Source organism: Pelodiscus sinensis, chromosome 8, assembly GCF_049634645.1.
Source record: "Pelodiscus sinensis isolate JC-2024 chromosome 8, ASM4963464v1, whole genome shotgun sequence".
In the NCBI taxonomy this organism is placed as follows: domain Eukaryota; kingdom Metazoa; phylum Chordata; order Testudines; family Trionychidae; genus Pelodiscus; species Pelodiscus sinensis.
Window position 1 is genome coordinate 7892920 of NC_134718.1, and position 18243 is coordinate 7911162.

The 18243-nt window shown below is 39.9% G+C and overlaps 1 protein-coding gene across 6 annotated transcripts in view; it reads left to right on the plus strand.

Moving 5' to 3' along the window:
* KAT6B (lysine acetyltransferase 6B) overlaps positions 1-18243 on the plus strand; it is a 173906-nt gene that overhangs the window by 79150 nt on the left and 76513 nt on the right. For all 6 annotated transcript variants that reach the window (XM_075935747.1, XM_075935746.1, XM_075935744.1 and 3 more), the window contains 3 exons: positions 11808-11916; positions 15798-15913; positions 16171-16252. In XM_075935747.1, coding sequence (XP_075791862.1) covers positions 11808-11916; positions 15798-15913; positions 16171-16252 — 307 coding nt within the window. The remainder of the gene's footprint in view (positions 1-11807; positions 11917-15797; positions 15914-16170; positions 16253-18243) is intronic.

The window sequence follows — 18243 nt, forward strand, 5'->3', positions numbered from 1 at the left end:
TCTTAGTTCCATAAGCAATGGAGCAGCATAAAAAAATTGCAGTTGTGAGCAGTGAGAGCAGAAAGAATTTTGGGAGGGGAAACCTGCAGTGGACCCGAATACCTAAACTACCCTATAGAAGGGTATAGCTACTGATGACTGAGAGTTACAGCAAAGTTCTAGCTTGCATCAGTCAGTTATAATATATGTGGGTGCATCATGTGATATCAGGAGCTGGAGACATTTTGGATATAAATTAGATTTGTACTGAGATATTCTGCTCAGGTGCCGCTGGGGAAACTTGCTTTTCTGGTTGGACAGCAACTGATTGGGAGCAATCCAGAACTACAGGGTGATCAAACTGGAAAGGAATATTATTTAGCATGCATTTATCCACTTCAACTACTAAGATCTGACCGCTCAGCAAAAATTCCCAGTGATGTGGGAGTTGTTGGGTTGTTCTCTCCTAGCCATGGAGTCAGTGTGGAGGAGAAAAAGCCTCAACATTTCCAACAGCGTAGAAGTCTAAGGTGCTGTATTCTGCAACTCTTTCAATGATTTTCTGAGGGAAGAGAGATTGTCCTTTTCTTCCCCATTCTTATTTTCAATGGGATGAGTGGAAAGGATGGTAGGGTGAAACAGCCTTCCTTTTACAATCCAGGGGAAGGAGGATCCCTTCCTCCATCCCTCCACACCCAACTGGAAAGGATAGTTGCCCTATGTTCACAAAGGTGGTGAGGTTTGGCTGGAGTGGGGAGGACATGGCATTTCCTTGGCTTTAACCAACATGATGGCAACTTATAGCTGTGAAACTCAGAACTGACTCAAGTCCTATCAGGCAGCACAATGGGATTAATGGACTTGCTCTTCACTTTCAGTGAATTCACTCTTATATCACCAGTGAAGATGAACTGATCCAGATTTTAATTTTTGTTTTTATCATCAAACAATTAGACACAATTGGGAGTAGACTGTTTTTCTTCTTAGTGTACATACCACATCCGTCGGGTGGAATGTGGCCACAATTCACTGAATTTTGCCTGCTGGTTGGATGATTATCTTGCCCAGCTGGAGCCTGGTATTGATGGGGAGTACGACATGAAGGTTCATCCATGTTTCTTCTTATGACAAGTGAAGAGCTAGAAGCCATGTCATCATTGAGATAGAATTGAAATGCTGTGAAGAGAGGCTTGTCTGGGGCTATAACTAATGCTACTTGTATTTTGTTGTTATGCCTACCAAATTTGAATTAACAATGTAAAAGGACACGATCAACATCAAAATCCTTCTTTGTGAAAAATTCTATACCTACTGTGGCTAGAAGTCAAGATTTCTGTAATCGAAAGAAGCTCTCTTTCCTTAACTCAAATAATGTTTATAAGCATATTTTAAAAGAGAATTTAAGAAAAATGGGATATTTGTTTAAAGGAGCTTGCTTTATTGAGGAACTGGAATTTTAAAGAATTTTCACTTGAATTTCAGTTTGGTGTCATTTTGAAAGTGCTGTTTCGGAAGAAATTACTGAAATTATAAAACTTTGAAAAATGAGTGCAATCAGACTCCCTTAACAGCAATATATGGAGCTATACCTATCTCCTAGATCGGGAAGGGGCCTTGAGAGGTCATCAAGTCCAGGCCCCAGATCCCTAAATGGCCCTCTCAAGGATTGAACTCGCAACCCTTGGTTTAACAGGTCACTGCTCAAACCACTGAGCTATCCCTCTCCCTTAAATGTTGCCATGTAGCATTTTTCCTAATTTTCATGCCTTTTTTAACTTGTTCTGAGGAATAATGAAATAGTAACATTGACAGAGAATTGTCATTGGCATCTGCGTATGGTGCCCATTGAAATGAATAAGGGATCTGGTATCTTAGTAGATGCTATTGTTTCAGGCTCTCTGCAGACTCAGATTTCTCTGCCTCCAGTATACTCAGGTCATGGTTTTCTTCACAGCCGTAGCAGCTGGAGGCTGACTTCTTGAAAATAACAGCTGAGGCACTGTAGAGTAACTGAGAGATTTGTCTGCACCGCTTGGCTACTCTTCTGATTCTTCCCCGAGGCGATATGCCCCATGCTTTGGGAAATGCTGATTTACAGTGGCAGCAAACGGTTGTTTAGGTTTTGAGCTATGTAGGTATAAAATACAAACAAAGTGTCAGATTCAAGAGATAGTGAACTTCGGATAACATTGGTATCACTTAAGCCTTATTTTGACTAAAATTGCATTTAATTGGTGCCCATACCTAGGGAAGATCCCCTGAAAATGGGGTGAATTTAAATCTTAATTGTTCTTCATATATGTATATTTTGTACATTACTAAGTGAAGTGGGGCTATCACCCTGACTCGGACATTTGAATGCTACTGTGGTAGATACATCATTATAGAATTAGCTTGAAATTAAAGAGCTTTTGGTAAAAATATTGCTAAGCACCTGCTCGGAGCAGCCTTTACAGCATCTTTACATTACGCACCTAAAGCCTAAATCCAACTTACGTTGTTGTAACCATCCTTTCAATACACTGTGATGTTAGAAAGACACTTTGACCATGCATCTGACGAAGTGGGTCTTTGCCCACGAAAGCTTATGCTCCTACACTTCAGTTAGTCTATAAGGTGCCACAGGACTCCTCATCACTTTGACCTGAGACAGTGAACAGGCATGAATAGAAATTTTCTCTGTGTAAGTAGATGGGTTGTCAGTTCTAGAGAATAAAGTCCACTTTTTACAAACAAAAGATTCAGTAAGGGGATTCCTTACTTACTTCAGTAAGGGGATTCCAAAGCTTAAAGCACTCCTAATACCAAGCCAATGTGCCTCATAGGGATCAACCATCAAAGCAATTACTTCTGAGAAGGTAACAGTCCATACTTGGTCCTTGGCCTATCTCCTGAGGCAGAAAAAGGGTGCCAGTTAGCATTGCTCTAGTGGTGGTCTATATATGCAGACCCCTGTCTCAGCAGGAACTGAAAGTAAAGCAAAATCTTAAGGGGCCATTCAGTAACATTATGGAAATATAGAAAATGCCACAGAAGCAGATCTATGCTACTAATTGGAATATTTAAGTCTTTCATGAGGTTGCAAATAGTTTAGCAGGCTGCAGAGGGATAAAGATTATGGGACCATGGCAGGGGATCCACAGTTAAGGTTGTGGCAATTTCCATTTTAAACAGTTTTGACCTCAGTCTCTAACTTGCCGTAAAAGCTCCTTTCAGCCTGAAATCATTCGCATGCTGCCTCTATCCACTGAATATAGATAGATAATGCCTGCATAAAACTCTTATAAAATATTTCATTCTTTTCCAGTAGAAGTGAAGTTCTGAGATCCGGGAGTTTGTGGGACAATAGTGAGCTTAACCTTTTGAAAATATTTGCAACTTCTCTTTAGAAACTATTTTTAAAAGCACAGATTTAAAAATCTAAATTAGCTAATGCATATGTGTAACAGGTAATGGGGGCTCTCACTAAGGACATGGTAGGAGTCTGATTAGCACAGTGTGATCTTGGCACTTCATTGAAGATCTGGGTGCTACCTCCATACAAATAATACAGTAGAATTCAGTGGAACTCCAGCAGGGTATGAAGGTATTCACCAACATAAGAGTTTGCAAGACTGGGAACTTGGAACTTATGGAAGATCTCTCATAGGTCTGATATTTAGTAGAGCCCTGTGTGCATAAAAAATTTGTATCTGCAGCAGCAGCCACAAAAATGAGCTGCGGATATCTGCATTCATATCTGTGGATGTAGGCACTCATGGATTTAAAGCAGATCTCCACAGATTTGCAGGGCATTAGCTATTTGACCCTAGACCCCCCCTCCCCTCCCCACACACACACACTACCATACTTTAACTTGGAGAGTATCTGAAGAACATGCAATTTCTACAAGATTGTTAGCAACAGATGAAGTAAAAGACCAAGGTCTTTTTGACATTTTTGGCCAAATTTGTCCTAGTGTAAATTCATTAAAATCCAGTGGAATTACACCCACTACTAATTTGGTCAAGGAGGAAAAGCTCATTAATTTTGTGTGACACAAAGCTATGGTCCATGATAGTTATAAGCACTTGTTTCATAGGGCAAATAACAAGCTCCATAATGGTAGCATTTAAGTCTTGTTTAAACACAACTTGTGCTGTTTTAACTAACGTAACGATGTATTATATAAAATTGAGAGTGTTAAGTATAGAACCCTCTTTGACACTAGTACTTTGTAACAATAATAAAGTACCTCTTAGTAAATAGTAATAGTTCTTTTTAATGAGTGTTTAAAGTAACACAAACTGCTGAACACAAAATACATTACTTCCCTGATTATAATAAATATTTTCATTATTTTATAGCTCAGTGTTTGCTTTGGTACATACTGTAGTAGAGACATTTTGCTGTCTGTGGACAGCTCCAGGTCATGAAGTGTGCAGCTGGAGGACAGTTGCGTTCCCATGGACACGTCTGAACTACTGATGTCAATGAAATGACTACTGCTGTGGCATTCTTGTATGTCTTGTGCCGTTCAGGGGCTTCATTGAGCACAGAAGTCTGGTGTATGTGCAAATAACTGTAGTTTGAGAGCTATTAAAATCTTAAAATACAAAGGAATTCTTCGTGTCCTGTCATGATACTCTCACATGAACAAATAGTAGAAAATGCCTCAAGAGGCCTAATTATTTTTAAATATACATGAGGAGAGCCTGTTGGAAGTCTTCTCCTCCCCGTCTCGGCATGTGAAATCTTAACTTTAGCCAAAGCAAATTTGTGATCAGTAGCACGGTATTTCTCAAACTGAAGGGTTGGGGCTAAGGCAGTTTTTCATCTTGGTGATGTTGCTGGTGGTGATCACTCTGCAGGATCTGGAAGGGAAAATGCAACTCAAATATTAAGTTACTATATTAAAATGAAGTCATCGTATATATAACACTTTCACTGGCTCTCACATGTATAAGAAAAAATGGCCCTTGATTACTTAGGTGTATCGAAGGTGGCACACTGTGTGAACAGGTGGCATGTATCCTCTAATAGCTCATCTGACTAGATAGTTTAATGTAATTAATAATTGCATTCTTTAAAAATGAGCTTTTATGATCATTTAAAGTTGGTAGTTGCAACTAATAATTTTGATGTCTTCTATAATCAGAAAACCTATTGAGGTTCCAGATTTATTCAGTCAACATCTTTTCTATCAAATCAGTTCAGTTTGCAAAACACAACAAGATTTCTTCAGCTATACTAGTACTTTGAGTTCAAGATGAAAGTCATGCTGTGTCTTTTCTGCTTCCTGCGGTTATTGCCGACTACAAAGATTATGTGATCTGAGCTTACCTGGCAATTCTGGTTGGTGTAAGAGGTGGAGTGGAATTACACTTTGTTCTCTTTACTATGCCTTTGTGGTGATAACACTGGTACTTAATTACTTGGGTAGGGCATTTAAGCTTAATGAATATGACCTGAAAACGCAGGTATGAGTATGTACATTACCAATGTGCTCTTTTTAGTCTTTGTTGGATCATATCCTGATCCAGTAAAACAAATTATTTTTGTACATATCCCAGTTGAGATAACTGTGATCCAAAATAATCTTACCGACAGTTTCTTTTAAAATCCTCATAACATAATCTTGGATAATTGAGTTAGTATATTGGGAAGGAGTCTTGAAGTGTTTTGAATTTTCAGTGGTAGGTAGCACAGCAGACATTATTTCTCTATTATAATGCACTGGTGTGCTGAGATAGTTATCATTAATATAAATGGCTGAAGGCGAGCATCAGCACTGTAGGGTTCTAGAAAACGTAGCATGAAGTGATAGGATCTGTAAGCTTTCTATTATTAGGTTTGTTATGGGGACATCAGTCTTTCTAGCCCTGAACTACCAACAACCTTTGTCCTTTATGTTACCTTTAGTTTAAAAAAAAAAAAAGCATGAATGCTGGCCGATAGCCATGTGTGTGTCACTGCAAAAATTCATCTGGGAAAGACAAATGAGATTGCAGACCTGGATTTGTTTCATTACATGAATGATATGTGACATTTTGTGAATTATTTATCACAGTAAGCATGGCAGAAATGACTAAAGCATTGTTAAATCAAATGAAGGAAAGAATACTATGACTGCAAAGACAGGATTTTCACTGGCTTCTGTCGAGGGAATATTATTGCTTTTAAAAATCAGACTGTTCTTTTAATTGTTATTTAAAGGGCCAAAAGTGTTTGCAGCGTGTTGCATTTGAGCGGTAACTTGATCAACCAATGTATAGCACTATCTGCCTGATATTTTTCATGATGCTGACAGGGCTAGTAACCAGTTTGTAGTTGGATTTTGGAAATTCTTCAAAAGTTTCTGTAGTGGAGAAATGTTCTATCACTCTTAGAAAGGACATTTGACAGACAGCACATTGAAATTTTTGTAAATACGAAAGGAGGGGCATACTGAATTCAGAAGGCTACTATTTAGAGAGCAATCAACACACCTCCTTTTTCTCTTAACTTCTGTAATTGTTTTTTTAAACTTTGAAGTGAAGAATGTTCCCACCAATAAGGTTAGTGATGCTATTGAAGATGACCCTAAAACAATTTAAAATGAATTATTGGAATTCATTTTCACTATTTGAGACACATGATTGAATTAGAAATGACACAATGCTATCATTTTCCAAATTATTCCCCTCAAGGTGGCGATTTGATTTTTCAACAACGTACGTAATTTGTAACAATTTGTGGCATTAATAAAACTCATCAGTATGTGTGGTGTGCAGTTATATTTCACATGACAGAAGATGATGTTTCAGTTCCTTTTAGTACATTTATGGAAGACAAAGACCAATAAGTTGATTATTCCTGATGGAATCAAAATATTTTGCTGAGGGTAATTTTGTGTGTGGAATATGATGTGCATGTGAGGATGTGTGTGAATATCAAAATCTTTAAAGGAATATACTAGCAAATCTGGAGTTCTGAGAAATAAATTTGTATTTATTGAAAACTAGTACCTCTGTGCATTCAGGAGTTCACATATAAATAGGTGTATAAGGGGGCCCGGACTGTGAAGAGCTTCAAAAAGATCTCACCAAACTAAGTGATTGGGCAACAAAATGGCAAATGAAATGTAATGTTGATAAATATAAAGTAATGCATATTGGAAAAAATAATCCCAACCACATACTATATGACGTGGACTAGTTTAGCTATAACTACTCAAGAGAGTCATCGCGGATAGTTCTCTGAAAACATCCACTCCAATGTGCAGCCGCTGTCAAAAAAGCAAACCGAATATTAGGAATCATTTAAAAAGGGACAGAGAATAAAACAGAATATCTTATTGCCTCTATATAAAACCATTGTATGCCCACATCTTGAATACTGCATACACATGTGGTCGCCTCATCTCAAAAAAAGATCTATTGGCATTGGAAAAGGTTCAGAAAAGGGCAACAAAAATTTGTAGGGGGTTTAGAATGGGTCCCATATGAAGAGAGATTAAGAAGTCTGGGACTTTTCAGCTTAGTAAAGAGGAGAGTAAGGGGGGATATGATAGAGATCTATAAAAATCATGACGGGGGTAGAAAAAGTGAATAAGGGAAAGTTATTTACTTGTTCCCATAATATAAGAGCTAGGGATCACCAAATGAAATGAATAGGTAGCTGGTTTAAAAGAAACCAGAGGAAGTTTTTCTTCGCACACAGTCAACCTGTGGAACTCCTTGCCAGAGGATGTTGGGAAGACTAGGACTTTAACAGCATCAAAAAACAACAGCAACAAAACAAAGCTCTTGTTAAATTAATGTAGGTTAGGTCTATCAATGGTTATTAGCCAGGATGGGTAAGAATGGTGTCCCTAGCATCTGTTTGTCAGAGGCTGGAAATAGATGTCAGGAGAGGGATCACGTGATGATTACCTGTTCTGTTCACTCCCTTTGGGGCACCTGGCATTGGCCACTGTTGGGAAGACAGGATACTGGTGTAGATGGACATTTGGTCTGACCCAGTATGGCCCTTCTAATGTTCTTATGTAGTATTGCTAGGTGTAGCAAAGAAATATTGGGAGAAGTAAATTTAGACTTGTATGTTCTTAAAAGGAATTGCTATAGTAACATCACATAATGTTTGTGGAATTCTTAAAATGTCTTTTGTTCAGTTTGGAATTTAAACTAATATTAGATCGTTCTGCTGCATTCCAGATCTTTCAAGAGAATTTAACTGTTTCATTGCTAAATTCTAGTCACTATGACACTTTTAAAATTTCTGTTAGTACCTAATTGTGCAAATATTTATACTTCTACTGTGTGTGAGTAGTTCCATTTGAAGAAAGTGCTGGACATGGTTGTCTCTGCAGGATCAAGCCCATAATCACTTTAAGTAAGCGCTCTTTTTCTAGGTAATTGATTTCAATGTCTCAAAAACCAATTGCAGAAATTATACTGAGGTATTTTAATTACGTTGATGATTCGTATAGCCAGTGAATAACGGCAAGAACAGTCTCAAGTGAATCCCTGATGAGAAAAATATGCTTTGTTGAAAGGCTCAGATTTTCTAGGTTAAAGTTCGTGTTTATCTCATTTAATTTATTCCTGTAAAATATATTGATTTAACCGGCACATAGAAATTGCCAGATTTGGAACAGATCAGTGGTCCATTTAATTCAGTATCCTTTCTCCAGTACCAGCGGCTTCAGAGGAAGGTGCAAGAAACCCCTCTAGTGGACAGTTGTGGGATAACATGTCTACAGAGAGTTTCCTCCTACCTAATACTTAAAAGTTGGCTTATGCCCTGAAACTTGAAGATCTGGCTCTTCCAAAGTTCTTATTTATTTTTGTGCTAGTTGTTATAGCTTGTGATAGTCTTGTTTTTCTTAGAACTTCCCAATCTTTATTTGAATTTTGCTGAGCTCTTAACCTCTGTTGTGTATACGGGCAATGAGTCCCACCATCTACTTGTGTCTAGTATGGAACAATCCTTTTCTTTTGTCAGTTTTAAATGCATGAGAAGTGCTGTGATAGTTGGGCCTACCAGTGTCTTCTAGTTGTAAACTCTAGTGTAAAAGGTATGTAAAAGTTCATAAGACGTCACAGCAACAAGTGTTGGTGGGAACGGGGCAAACAAATCTAACAGGAAAACTGAATTAGTCCAAACAAAAAAGGCTCCTGAGATGGCTCAGTGACTCTGCTGAAATGATGCTTGGTAAAAACAGAAGACGTGGAATTGCCAGTAAATGAACCGAAATGGGTGTGTTGCATATTAGATGAGATGTTCCTCCCATCACTCCCTTTTCAGGTCTGTAACTGTGTTGGACTCACCACGGTGGTACTGCCTGCTGGTTGTTTTAGGGAGTTAGTTCTTTCAGAGGCGCACCTTTGCTACTGGTGTCTCGCTTACCATTTACTCTGTCTTCAGCATCCTCACAGCTAGACCCACGTCACTCCTGGACCACAGCATCTGCTTCTGGACACTGCTCTCCAGTTGTGCCCATTCTGCTAGTTCTTCCCACCTTCTGTGGGGCTGGCGGCAGCTGGTTCTATCACTGGGATCAGTGGCTCATTGCAGTCCTCAGTCTAGCTCCTTTCTCCAAGCACAAACTGCGGTCAGGCGTAGCCACTGTCATCACTGGCAAGTGGAGGAGGAGAAAAGAGAGGGTCCAAGCCTACCCACTACTCTGGGTTCTGACCCAGGGGTCATCTAGTGGCAGCCATTTACTGCCCTCAAACTCTGCAGTACTGCTTGCTTCCCTTCTTTCCTACAACCCCAGCACCTTCTCTGTCCTTCGTGTCAGGGCCCCAGTCTGGAAGTTACCAGCCTAGAGCTCTCCCAGCCTCTGCTGACCCACCAGCACTTCTCTGTCTTAGGTGCTTCTGTAAGAGACAGTGCTACCTTTCCCCGGCGGGGCAGGGGGGGGGGGCGGGCGGACTGCCCTCCTTTCTACCCTGCTGCCGTCTTACAGGGCCCAGCCTGGCCCTGATTAGCTGCATTTAAGCCTCCACTTGATTGACTCTTAAGAAGCCTTTTCTTGGATGCTAGGACTCTGCACAGCCTCTCTTGCCTGTTTTAGCCACTTCCGAGCCATCGTGGGAAAGCTGCCTCACTTCAGGGTCCTTAAAAAGACTTTGGGGGAAAATAAAAAAAGAAGAGATGGCGACTAGTGGATAGGGTTGCCAGATGGTTTCAACAAAAATACTGGAGACACTTGACATTACATCACAATCTACATTACATCGTATTTAGAAAATACCGGACACTTTTATTTTCTCATTTCTATTTTCTCAATTTGTTTCCCGATCCGAAAGCTCAAATACTGGACTGTCCGGTTCAAAACCGGACACCTAGAAACCCTACTAGTGGAGCAAGCATTACCTAACAGCAGCCACACACACCGTCTCCTGAGACCTCAAATCTCAGACCTTTTTTCCTCCAACCCTGAGGGATGTTCTAACTAGGAATGTTAAAAAGTGTTGTTTTTTTAAATAAATGTGTAACTGCTGAAACAGAGGCTGCAGCAGTGGGGGCAGGTGGCTCCACAGAAGCCGGTACTAGTGGGGAACTGCCTTAAAAGCCAACTCTTCATGAGCACCAGCTCTCGCCTGCCCGGTTGTGTTTAACCGTGAAGGTTAACCGATAGGCCCATGCTTATCAATTAACTGTTTAAATCAGGGATGGGGAACTGAGGGCCAGATGCAGCCCTTGGTTTGCCTGGATCTGTCCCCTGAAGCTCAGGTCCCCCAGCCCTGGGGAGCCCGTGGTGGTGCTCCAGCCTCCCCACGTCCCCTCCCCCCTCTTCCACTAGGCTCTGGTGTGAGAGGGAAATGTGGGAAGTGTCTTTCTCCTCAGTCGGGGGGGACGCCATCTCAGTGAGGGAGGTTTTCTTCTCATTTGTGTGTGGTCCCCGACTGACTTTTCTGTGGGTCAGAGGCCCCTGACTCCCAAAAAGTTTCCCACCCCTGCTTTAAATGAATACATGATCACATGCCTAGTTCTAACCAGATCAGGCCAGAAAGAGGCATCCAGATGACATTGCCAGCTCTGTCAGCTCCAGTGGAATCCAAAATATCACCTGAGATTAAATGGGATTCGGCTTTAACAACCGCTCTCTGCCATCTCAACTAGCTTCTTCCCTTTTCCATTGAAGAGAATGTCAAACGAGATTTTTTTCCTCCTAAAAACTCTCTCAAGCTAATGGGAAAGGGAACAAGAGATGCTAAAATGAAAAACCTCATTGAGTGCTTTACATTTCAAGGGCTTTAACTGGTTTGCCTTCTCCCTACCTTTACTAAAAGATTTTAATGCTGTGTTGCCATGGTACTAAGCAGACTGTGTATACTAAGGCCCAGACCTTGTATGTAAAACTGTTTAATGTTAGAAGGTGACTGATTGTATTAACACGTTTGGCCCATTTATTCCAGTTAAATGGATACAACTGAGAACAGGATGGGTAGTTGATCCTGGCTTTGCCACTGAAGAGAAGTAACCTTGAGCTAGTCATTTCATCACCTGTGCCACTGTTTTCCCCATTTATAAAAGAAGATGATACAATTGCTTGACTGGATTGTATTTGAGGCTAAGTGAACATTTATAAAACCCTCTGTGCTTCAACAGTGTCATCCATCATAGTACTAGCCAAATATATATTTGTGTCAAATGTAAGATAAGGGAGGTGGTTACAAGATAATATCCATTAAGTAAAATTAACTTCATGTACTACAGTGTCTGATAAACCATAAACTCACATTTAGAAAATAAAGTGAAGGTAAATTGTTGTCTTTTGATTTTAAGGAAAGAGGTTTGGAATATCACTTTTTGGATAAGAGAAATAACCATAACTTGTGTTTTTATTTTTGCCCTAGCCGCGAGCTGATCCCATTCCAATATGTAGCTTCTGTTTGGGGACTAAAGAATCAAATCGTGAAAAAAAACCAGAAGAACTGCTCTCCTGTGCAGACTGTGGCAGCAGCGGTAAGTTGATTCTACTTGCAAATGGTACAAGGGCCATCTGTAAATATTGTCTTAAGTCATTGTTCAGTATAAATTTCCTGTAAATCAAAAATATTTGTAGATCAAGATTTTCAAATCTGGATACCTAAAATTAGACTTTTGCATTCATATTATTCATTTGGACCTAAATTTCAAAGGCTTTGAGTGATTTCAGCTCTCATTGAAGTCAGTTGGGGTAGCATGTTTTGAAAATTAGGGCAAAAGCTTCGATTTTTAAGAACCTAACTCTGGCATTCATGTTTCAAAATCTTACCTATTGTCTCCAAGATTACCAGTCTGATACATTTCACAAGCACAGAGTTACAGTGTTTAAAAGAAGTTGGGGTAGAAGATAAAGGAATTAGAAATGATCAATACTGCTGCAGATTACACATGCAGTCCTATTTTTTTAAAAAGTATATGGAAAAAAATATAAATAGCAACTTTAATACGTTATTTAAAATATTAGCTAAATGCCAATATGCTAGTTCTCCCATGTTTATCTTGGGGAGGGAGGAACAATTTGTGGACCAATAATGCATAAAAATACAAACATTTTTAACATTAATTATATAAATACTGTATAGTGCATCCCTGCATATTGAGAGAGACTTTGTGTGAATTTGTGACAACTTAGTGTTTATAGCAAATTTGGACCCATAAAGGACTTTTAGATAGCTGATCATTTTCCCAAAGGGCTTTTCCTATAAGGTTCTGTTCAGTCACCTCATTGGCAATGTGTACAAAGTCATTCATGAGATTAGTTGGTCCTTGGTGACATAAGTATGCAAATGTTACCTAGCTTTACTCTTCCTTTTGGCCTGGGTGGTCCCTTTTGTGTCGAAGATTTCCTATGTGACCTTGGCCAAGTTATTTATTCCTGGTCTACGCTAGAAAATTAGGTTGTTTTAACTAAATTGGTCAGAGATCTGAAAAAACACACACTGAACACTGCAGTTAAGTCAACTTAAGTTCCTGTGTGGACAGCACTATGTTGATGGAAGAATCCTTCTGCTGACGTGGCTACCGCCTGTTGCGGAGTAGATTACCTAAGGTGATGAGAGAATGTGGTCCGTTAGTGCAGATAATGTCTACACTGAAGCACTGCAGTGAGACAAGTCCTTCATCTCTTTGACTTGGTTCCCCATCTGTAAAATTGAGATAATAGCACTTTCCTATCTTTACAAGGATCTTGTGAGGATAAATACATTACACATTTTGAGGCTCTCAAATTACTCAGTAATGGGCTCATATAAGTACTCCGATAAAATAGGACAGCATAGATTAGAATGTGAACTTCTATAACTTTTTCATTTCTGCAGGATAAATTTTTGCCATTATCCACTTCTGAATGTATTTAGATCACCCTGTAATAGTCTTCTATATGCATGTATTCTAATGTATTTACAACATAAAGTAAAGCAAATTGCTGTATTTTCTATATTAAAGCTAATGTTTCCTTAACTGTCTTATTTGTGACTTACCAAATTCTCTATGCTTTCTGTCAATCTCAAATCTTATATTCATTAGCAATGAAGTAGATTGGTGCTTAGTTTGTTACACTGGCTTCTTTGCAAACATGGTTTGCATTAATTAGGATGTAATAAATATTAGCTATTCTTCCATTATAAAACAATCTCTGGCAGTTCGGAGGAGCATTAGAATTGGAAGCCTTGACTTTCATGGATCAGCTTCCATTTGAATTAACATTGATACATTCTCTCTGCCTCATTAAGACTAAATTATCTTTAATTAGTTCCTCAGATGTATTAGATATACAAAATGAAACGTTGAGACTGCCAGTCAGATCACCAGATGGCTGAAGTTTAGCTACTGATGACTTATTAAAATAAAAGCCAATCTCAGAACACCATATACACAGGAAAAACTTGACTCTTTTTGGAGTTGGTTGTAATTGGACTTGTGATTTACACATTGCAGTGCATCTACAAGCAGATTTCGCTGTGCAGGGATAAAAGAAGCTGTAGGAATAATCTGCATTCTTTTTTGGCAGAGCAAGTTATCTGTGAAACTGGGATTTAGGGGTTCAACTGCAATGCCCATTCTCAGAGCATGGTTTTCTGTTCTCCCATATGTTCTTTGTTTTAGTTACATGGGCTGATTCATATGGGGGTCTCGGACTCTAGCAAGAACAGAGGGAAACTCTAGGGCTACGTCTACACTGGCCCCTTTTCCGGAAGGGGCATGTAAATTTCACTAGTCGTCGTAGGGAAATCCGCGGGGGATTTAAATATCCCCCGCGGCATTTAAATAAAAATGTCCGCCGCTTTTTTCCGGCTTTTAAAAAAGCCGGAAAAGAGCGTCTAGACTGGCCCCGATCCTCCGGAAAAAGTGCCCTTTTCCGGAGGATCGGGGCCAGTCTACACGCTCTTTTCCGGCTATTTTAAAAGCCGGAAAAAAGCGGCGGACATTTTTATTTAAAAGCCGCGGGGGATATTTAAATCCCCCGCGGATTTCCCTACGACGACTCGTGAAATTTACATGCCCCTTCCGGAAAAGGGGCCAGTGTAGACGTAGCCTAGGTGTGCATGGGAGAGAGAAGACACCTAAAAAGAAGAGGGAACTGACCCTGGGTTTCTTGGGAGCCAGGCTTCATCCACTTCTCAGTCATGTGGGCCTGGATGCGCTTAGGCGGCATATTCGCCCTCTGAAGTGACTCTGGGTCTCCAGCATCAGGAGGGTTCTTTCACCATTGGTACAGAGAGGTAGTTCAGAGCTGAAATCTGGGAGTTGCTCTGTCCTGCCCACTGCTGGCCTTCTGCGACACAGTACATAGAGAACTAGCTAGGCATCCGGTCACCCTGCTACTGGCTTTGCTGGTGCAGCTGTGCACTGTAGCAGTCCTGTTGTTCAGCCGTGGCAGTTTCCTGATAATCCTTTGAGCCACATACTGGCTGCCTCTTCTATTGTAGAGGAAGATGATCTTGCTTCTACTGCACACCTGAGAGGTGAAAGGTACCATAGAGCTTTGGAGTGTGGAGTTGGGGTCATGTTTCATCAGCTAGTTTAGAACATGTTTAGAAAGAGGACAGAAGGAGTCAGTTATGTTGGTAGTGAGGGAGAAAGGCAAAGAGAAGATGGCTAAGAGAGTGAGGGGACAAGGGAGAGTGGGGTACATATCTAGGTTAGACTGGAAAGGGCAAACAGTCTGAGGCACGGGGGTGTGCAGAGAAGGACAGATGAACTAACCATTCAGTAAACATAAGACACTCAGATGAGAAAACTGAGGCATATATGTTGAGACATTTGACGTGAATAGTAGAGACAGAGGCAGAGCAGTTCATTCTTCCTTCTGCTTTCAACTAAAATAAAAAGTAAAATAAAGGTTCTAATGAATCTTCTTCTCCGGCTGCATTGCTACTTTGGAGCAAAGCCGCATAAAGGGTCACGGAGTGGTGAGGTCATCCCTGTGATAGCCATGTTCCTGCTGGATTTTAAAGATCAGGACAAAGATAGGAAAATCTTCTATGCTTTATCCCATTCAGCTTTTTTTTTGATGGTTTAGCTCATCCTCAGATAAAGAGATTTACAATGGTCTAACGTGGAGGAGGACAGCCCGAATCACAAGGCTATGCTCTCCTCTCAAAGTGCCCTGATAAATATGTACAGGAACATTCCTTGTGTAAACTTTCCAGCTCTCTCCACACTAAAGTATTCTGAGCAGTCATTTCATATCCTCTTCAGAAAAGGAAAAATAAGTTGAATAATATAGTATAAGATTCTGAGTATAGTTGACATTGGCAGAGTTCTAGTAATGGAAAATTCGTGGTGTCATGGCTGTTGCAGACCACAGGGGATGAAGCTCTATTAAACCTCAACACATTTTAAATAATCTTTTGCAGGACATCCATCATGTTTGAAATTTTGTCCTGAGTTAACCACAAATGTAAAGGCCTTAAGATGGCAGTGTATCGAATGCAAGACGTGCAGTGCATGCCGAATCCAAGGCAAAAATGCAGTAAGTTAATATTTTAATAGCATAGTGTCTCTTGAGTTTGTGTTTGCATATTCACCCATATTCTGTGGGCTAGTCACTTCAGCTTTACAATTTCAGGGTACTTTAAAAAGAGTATAGATATAAGACTATATAATTTAATAAGCTCTATAATCACTGTTCTCATGGTTTTTTCCCTCGTACTGTTAGGTTTAAAATACAAAAAGCATTGATGCATAATCTCTAATAACTTTTATATTAAGCCTTTTTTTCCATTTCAGGATAACATGCTCTTCTGTGATTCTTGTGATAGAGGGTTCCACATGGAATGCTGTGACCCACCGCTTTCCCGGATGCCTAAAGGTGACACTTGAAAGCCTTTCTTGTACTAATCTATTAATTAGACCAGATGTTCCAGTGTAAGTTAAACGTGAAAAGTAAAGCCTCTTTGAGCTTGACTGTTCTTTAAGATTCCTTCCTGAAAGTGAATGACATTCCTATTGATCAATTTTATAGTGTGAGTTGACTCACTGAACTATGTATTCAGAGTGAAGCTGTTGGGCAAGGCCATAGCTGATAGCCTATGGGATATACACACTAAAATGTAACGGGGCACACAGAGAGCGCCTCCTTTGAGTCTTCCATACAATATTGTAAACAGCCGTTTGACAATCATGTCTTCAGAATTCCTTTCTTCTCTCAAAGGATCTCTTTCTCTGTCTAGTATTATATGTACTGTATATCCTATTTCATTTTGCTCCATCACTGCCAAGATCTGACTGGTTTTTCCAATTTCATTATAAAAATTGCTCCAGAAATAGTTTTTTATATACCCAAATGATCAGTATTTTTTTGTATTGGTTTATTCATCTTTAGGCTTGGCCAGGTAAGGTTAGGTAGTTGTTAACATATCTTAAAATCTATAAGCTGTCTAACACTTTTAGGGGAGTTTGGAGAATGCTGATAATAGATGTAAAAATGGCAAAATGATATCTATAAAACTGATATAGATATCATTTTGCCATTTTCACATCTACTGTACAGCCATCTTTAAACTGTTCCTGGGGGAATTCTGTGCCAAAAAATAAAAATTCTGCAAAATTCAGCACATTTTATTTCTTAAAATAATGCAACATAATCACACTGATTTCAATTATTTTGGTAATTTTAATTAAACCATAGATAGAGAATTTACTTCTAGTTATTGGTCAACAAATATATGCAGCCTAATGGTCAGTGTTATATCATAGTCAAGTAAGGGCTAGGAACTTTAAACTCGCAATTTTATATTGCCTACTGACCATCTCCAGAAGGGTCAGTAGCAAACAGTTGATGGACCACATTTGGATAGGAAAATTTGTTTCTCCAGAAATTTAAACTAATTCTAATCACTAAAATATCATTAGCATTTATAAGATCACACTGTCCATTACAATAACTGCCCTTTGCACCACTCTGGCAAAGTAAAAGAGCCTTATAAACTTTTCTTCTGTTTTATACTCCTGGGGAAATTCGCTAAGAACAATGGGAACAATTCTCTAAGCAGGCAGGCTGCTACCTTCTGCTCTGCCTCAGGGAACAGAGCCCGTCCCACACCTGCCTCCTCAGAAATACCCCACAACCCTGCCCCTCCACACTGAGGGTACGTCTAGACTACATGCCTCTGTCGCCAGAGGCATGTAGATTAGGCTACCCGACATAGTAAAATGAAGCGGCGATTTAAATAATCGCCGCTTCATTTAAATTTACATGGCTGCCGCGCAGAGCCGACAAACAGCTGATCAGCTGTTTGTCGGCTCAGCGCGGCAGCCATGTAAATTTAAATGAAGCGGCGATTATTTAAATCGCCGCTTCATTTTACTATGTCGGGTAGCCTAATCTACATGCCTCTGGCGACAGAGGCATGAAGTCTAGACGTACCCTGAGTGTGCACAGCATGTCTAGCTCTGTCTCTCGTGCTTTGCTGCTCATCCCTTCCACTGCAGCACTGATTTTACATCTCTGCCAGCTGCTCTGGGCGCCCAAAACCGACCTGCCTGCTCTGCTTGGGAAGGACTCTTGACCGCTCTTGAGGCTTCCCTTTACTTCCTCATTAGAAGTCATTTTTCTGCGGGGAAGCAAAAAAAATCTGTGAAGGCCATGAATTCTGCACATGCACAGTGATGCAGAATTCCCCCAGGAGTATTAAATATAATTGTTTTAGAATCTTGTCTCAAGTAATTTTCCTTGCCAGATAATGCTTGCAGAAACCATGCTGTAGTCTGCTGCCACTGGGAAATAAATTTTCTGGGGGATCTAGTAGCTGGGAAAATTCTGCTATTCTTAATTGTTTCTAAGCTGTATTCCCTATCTAG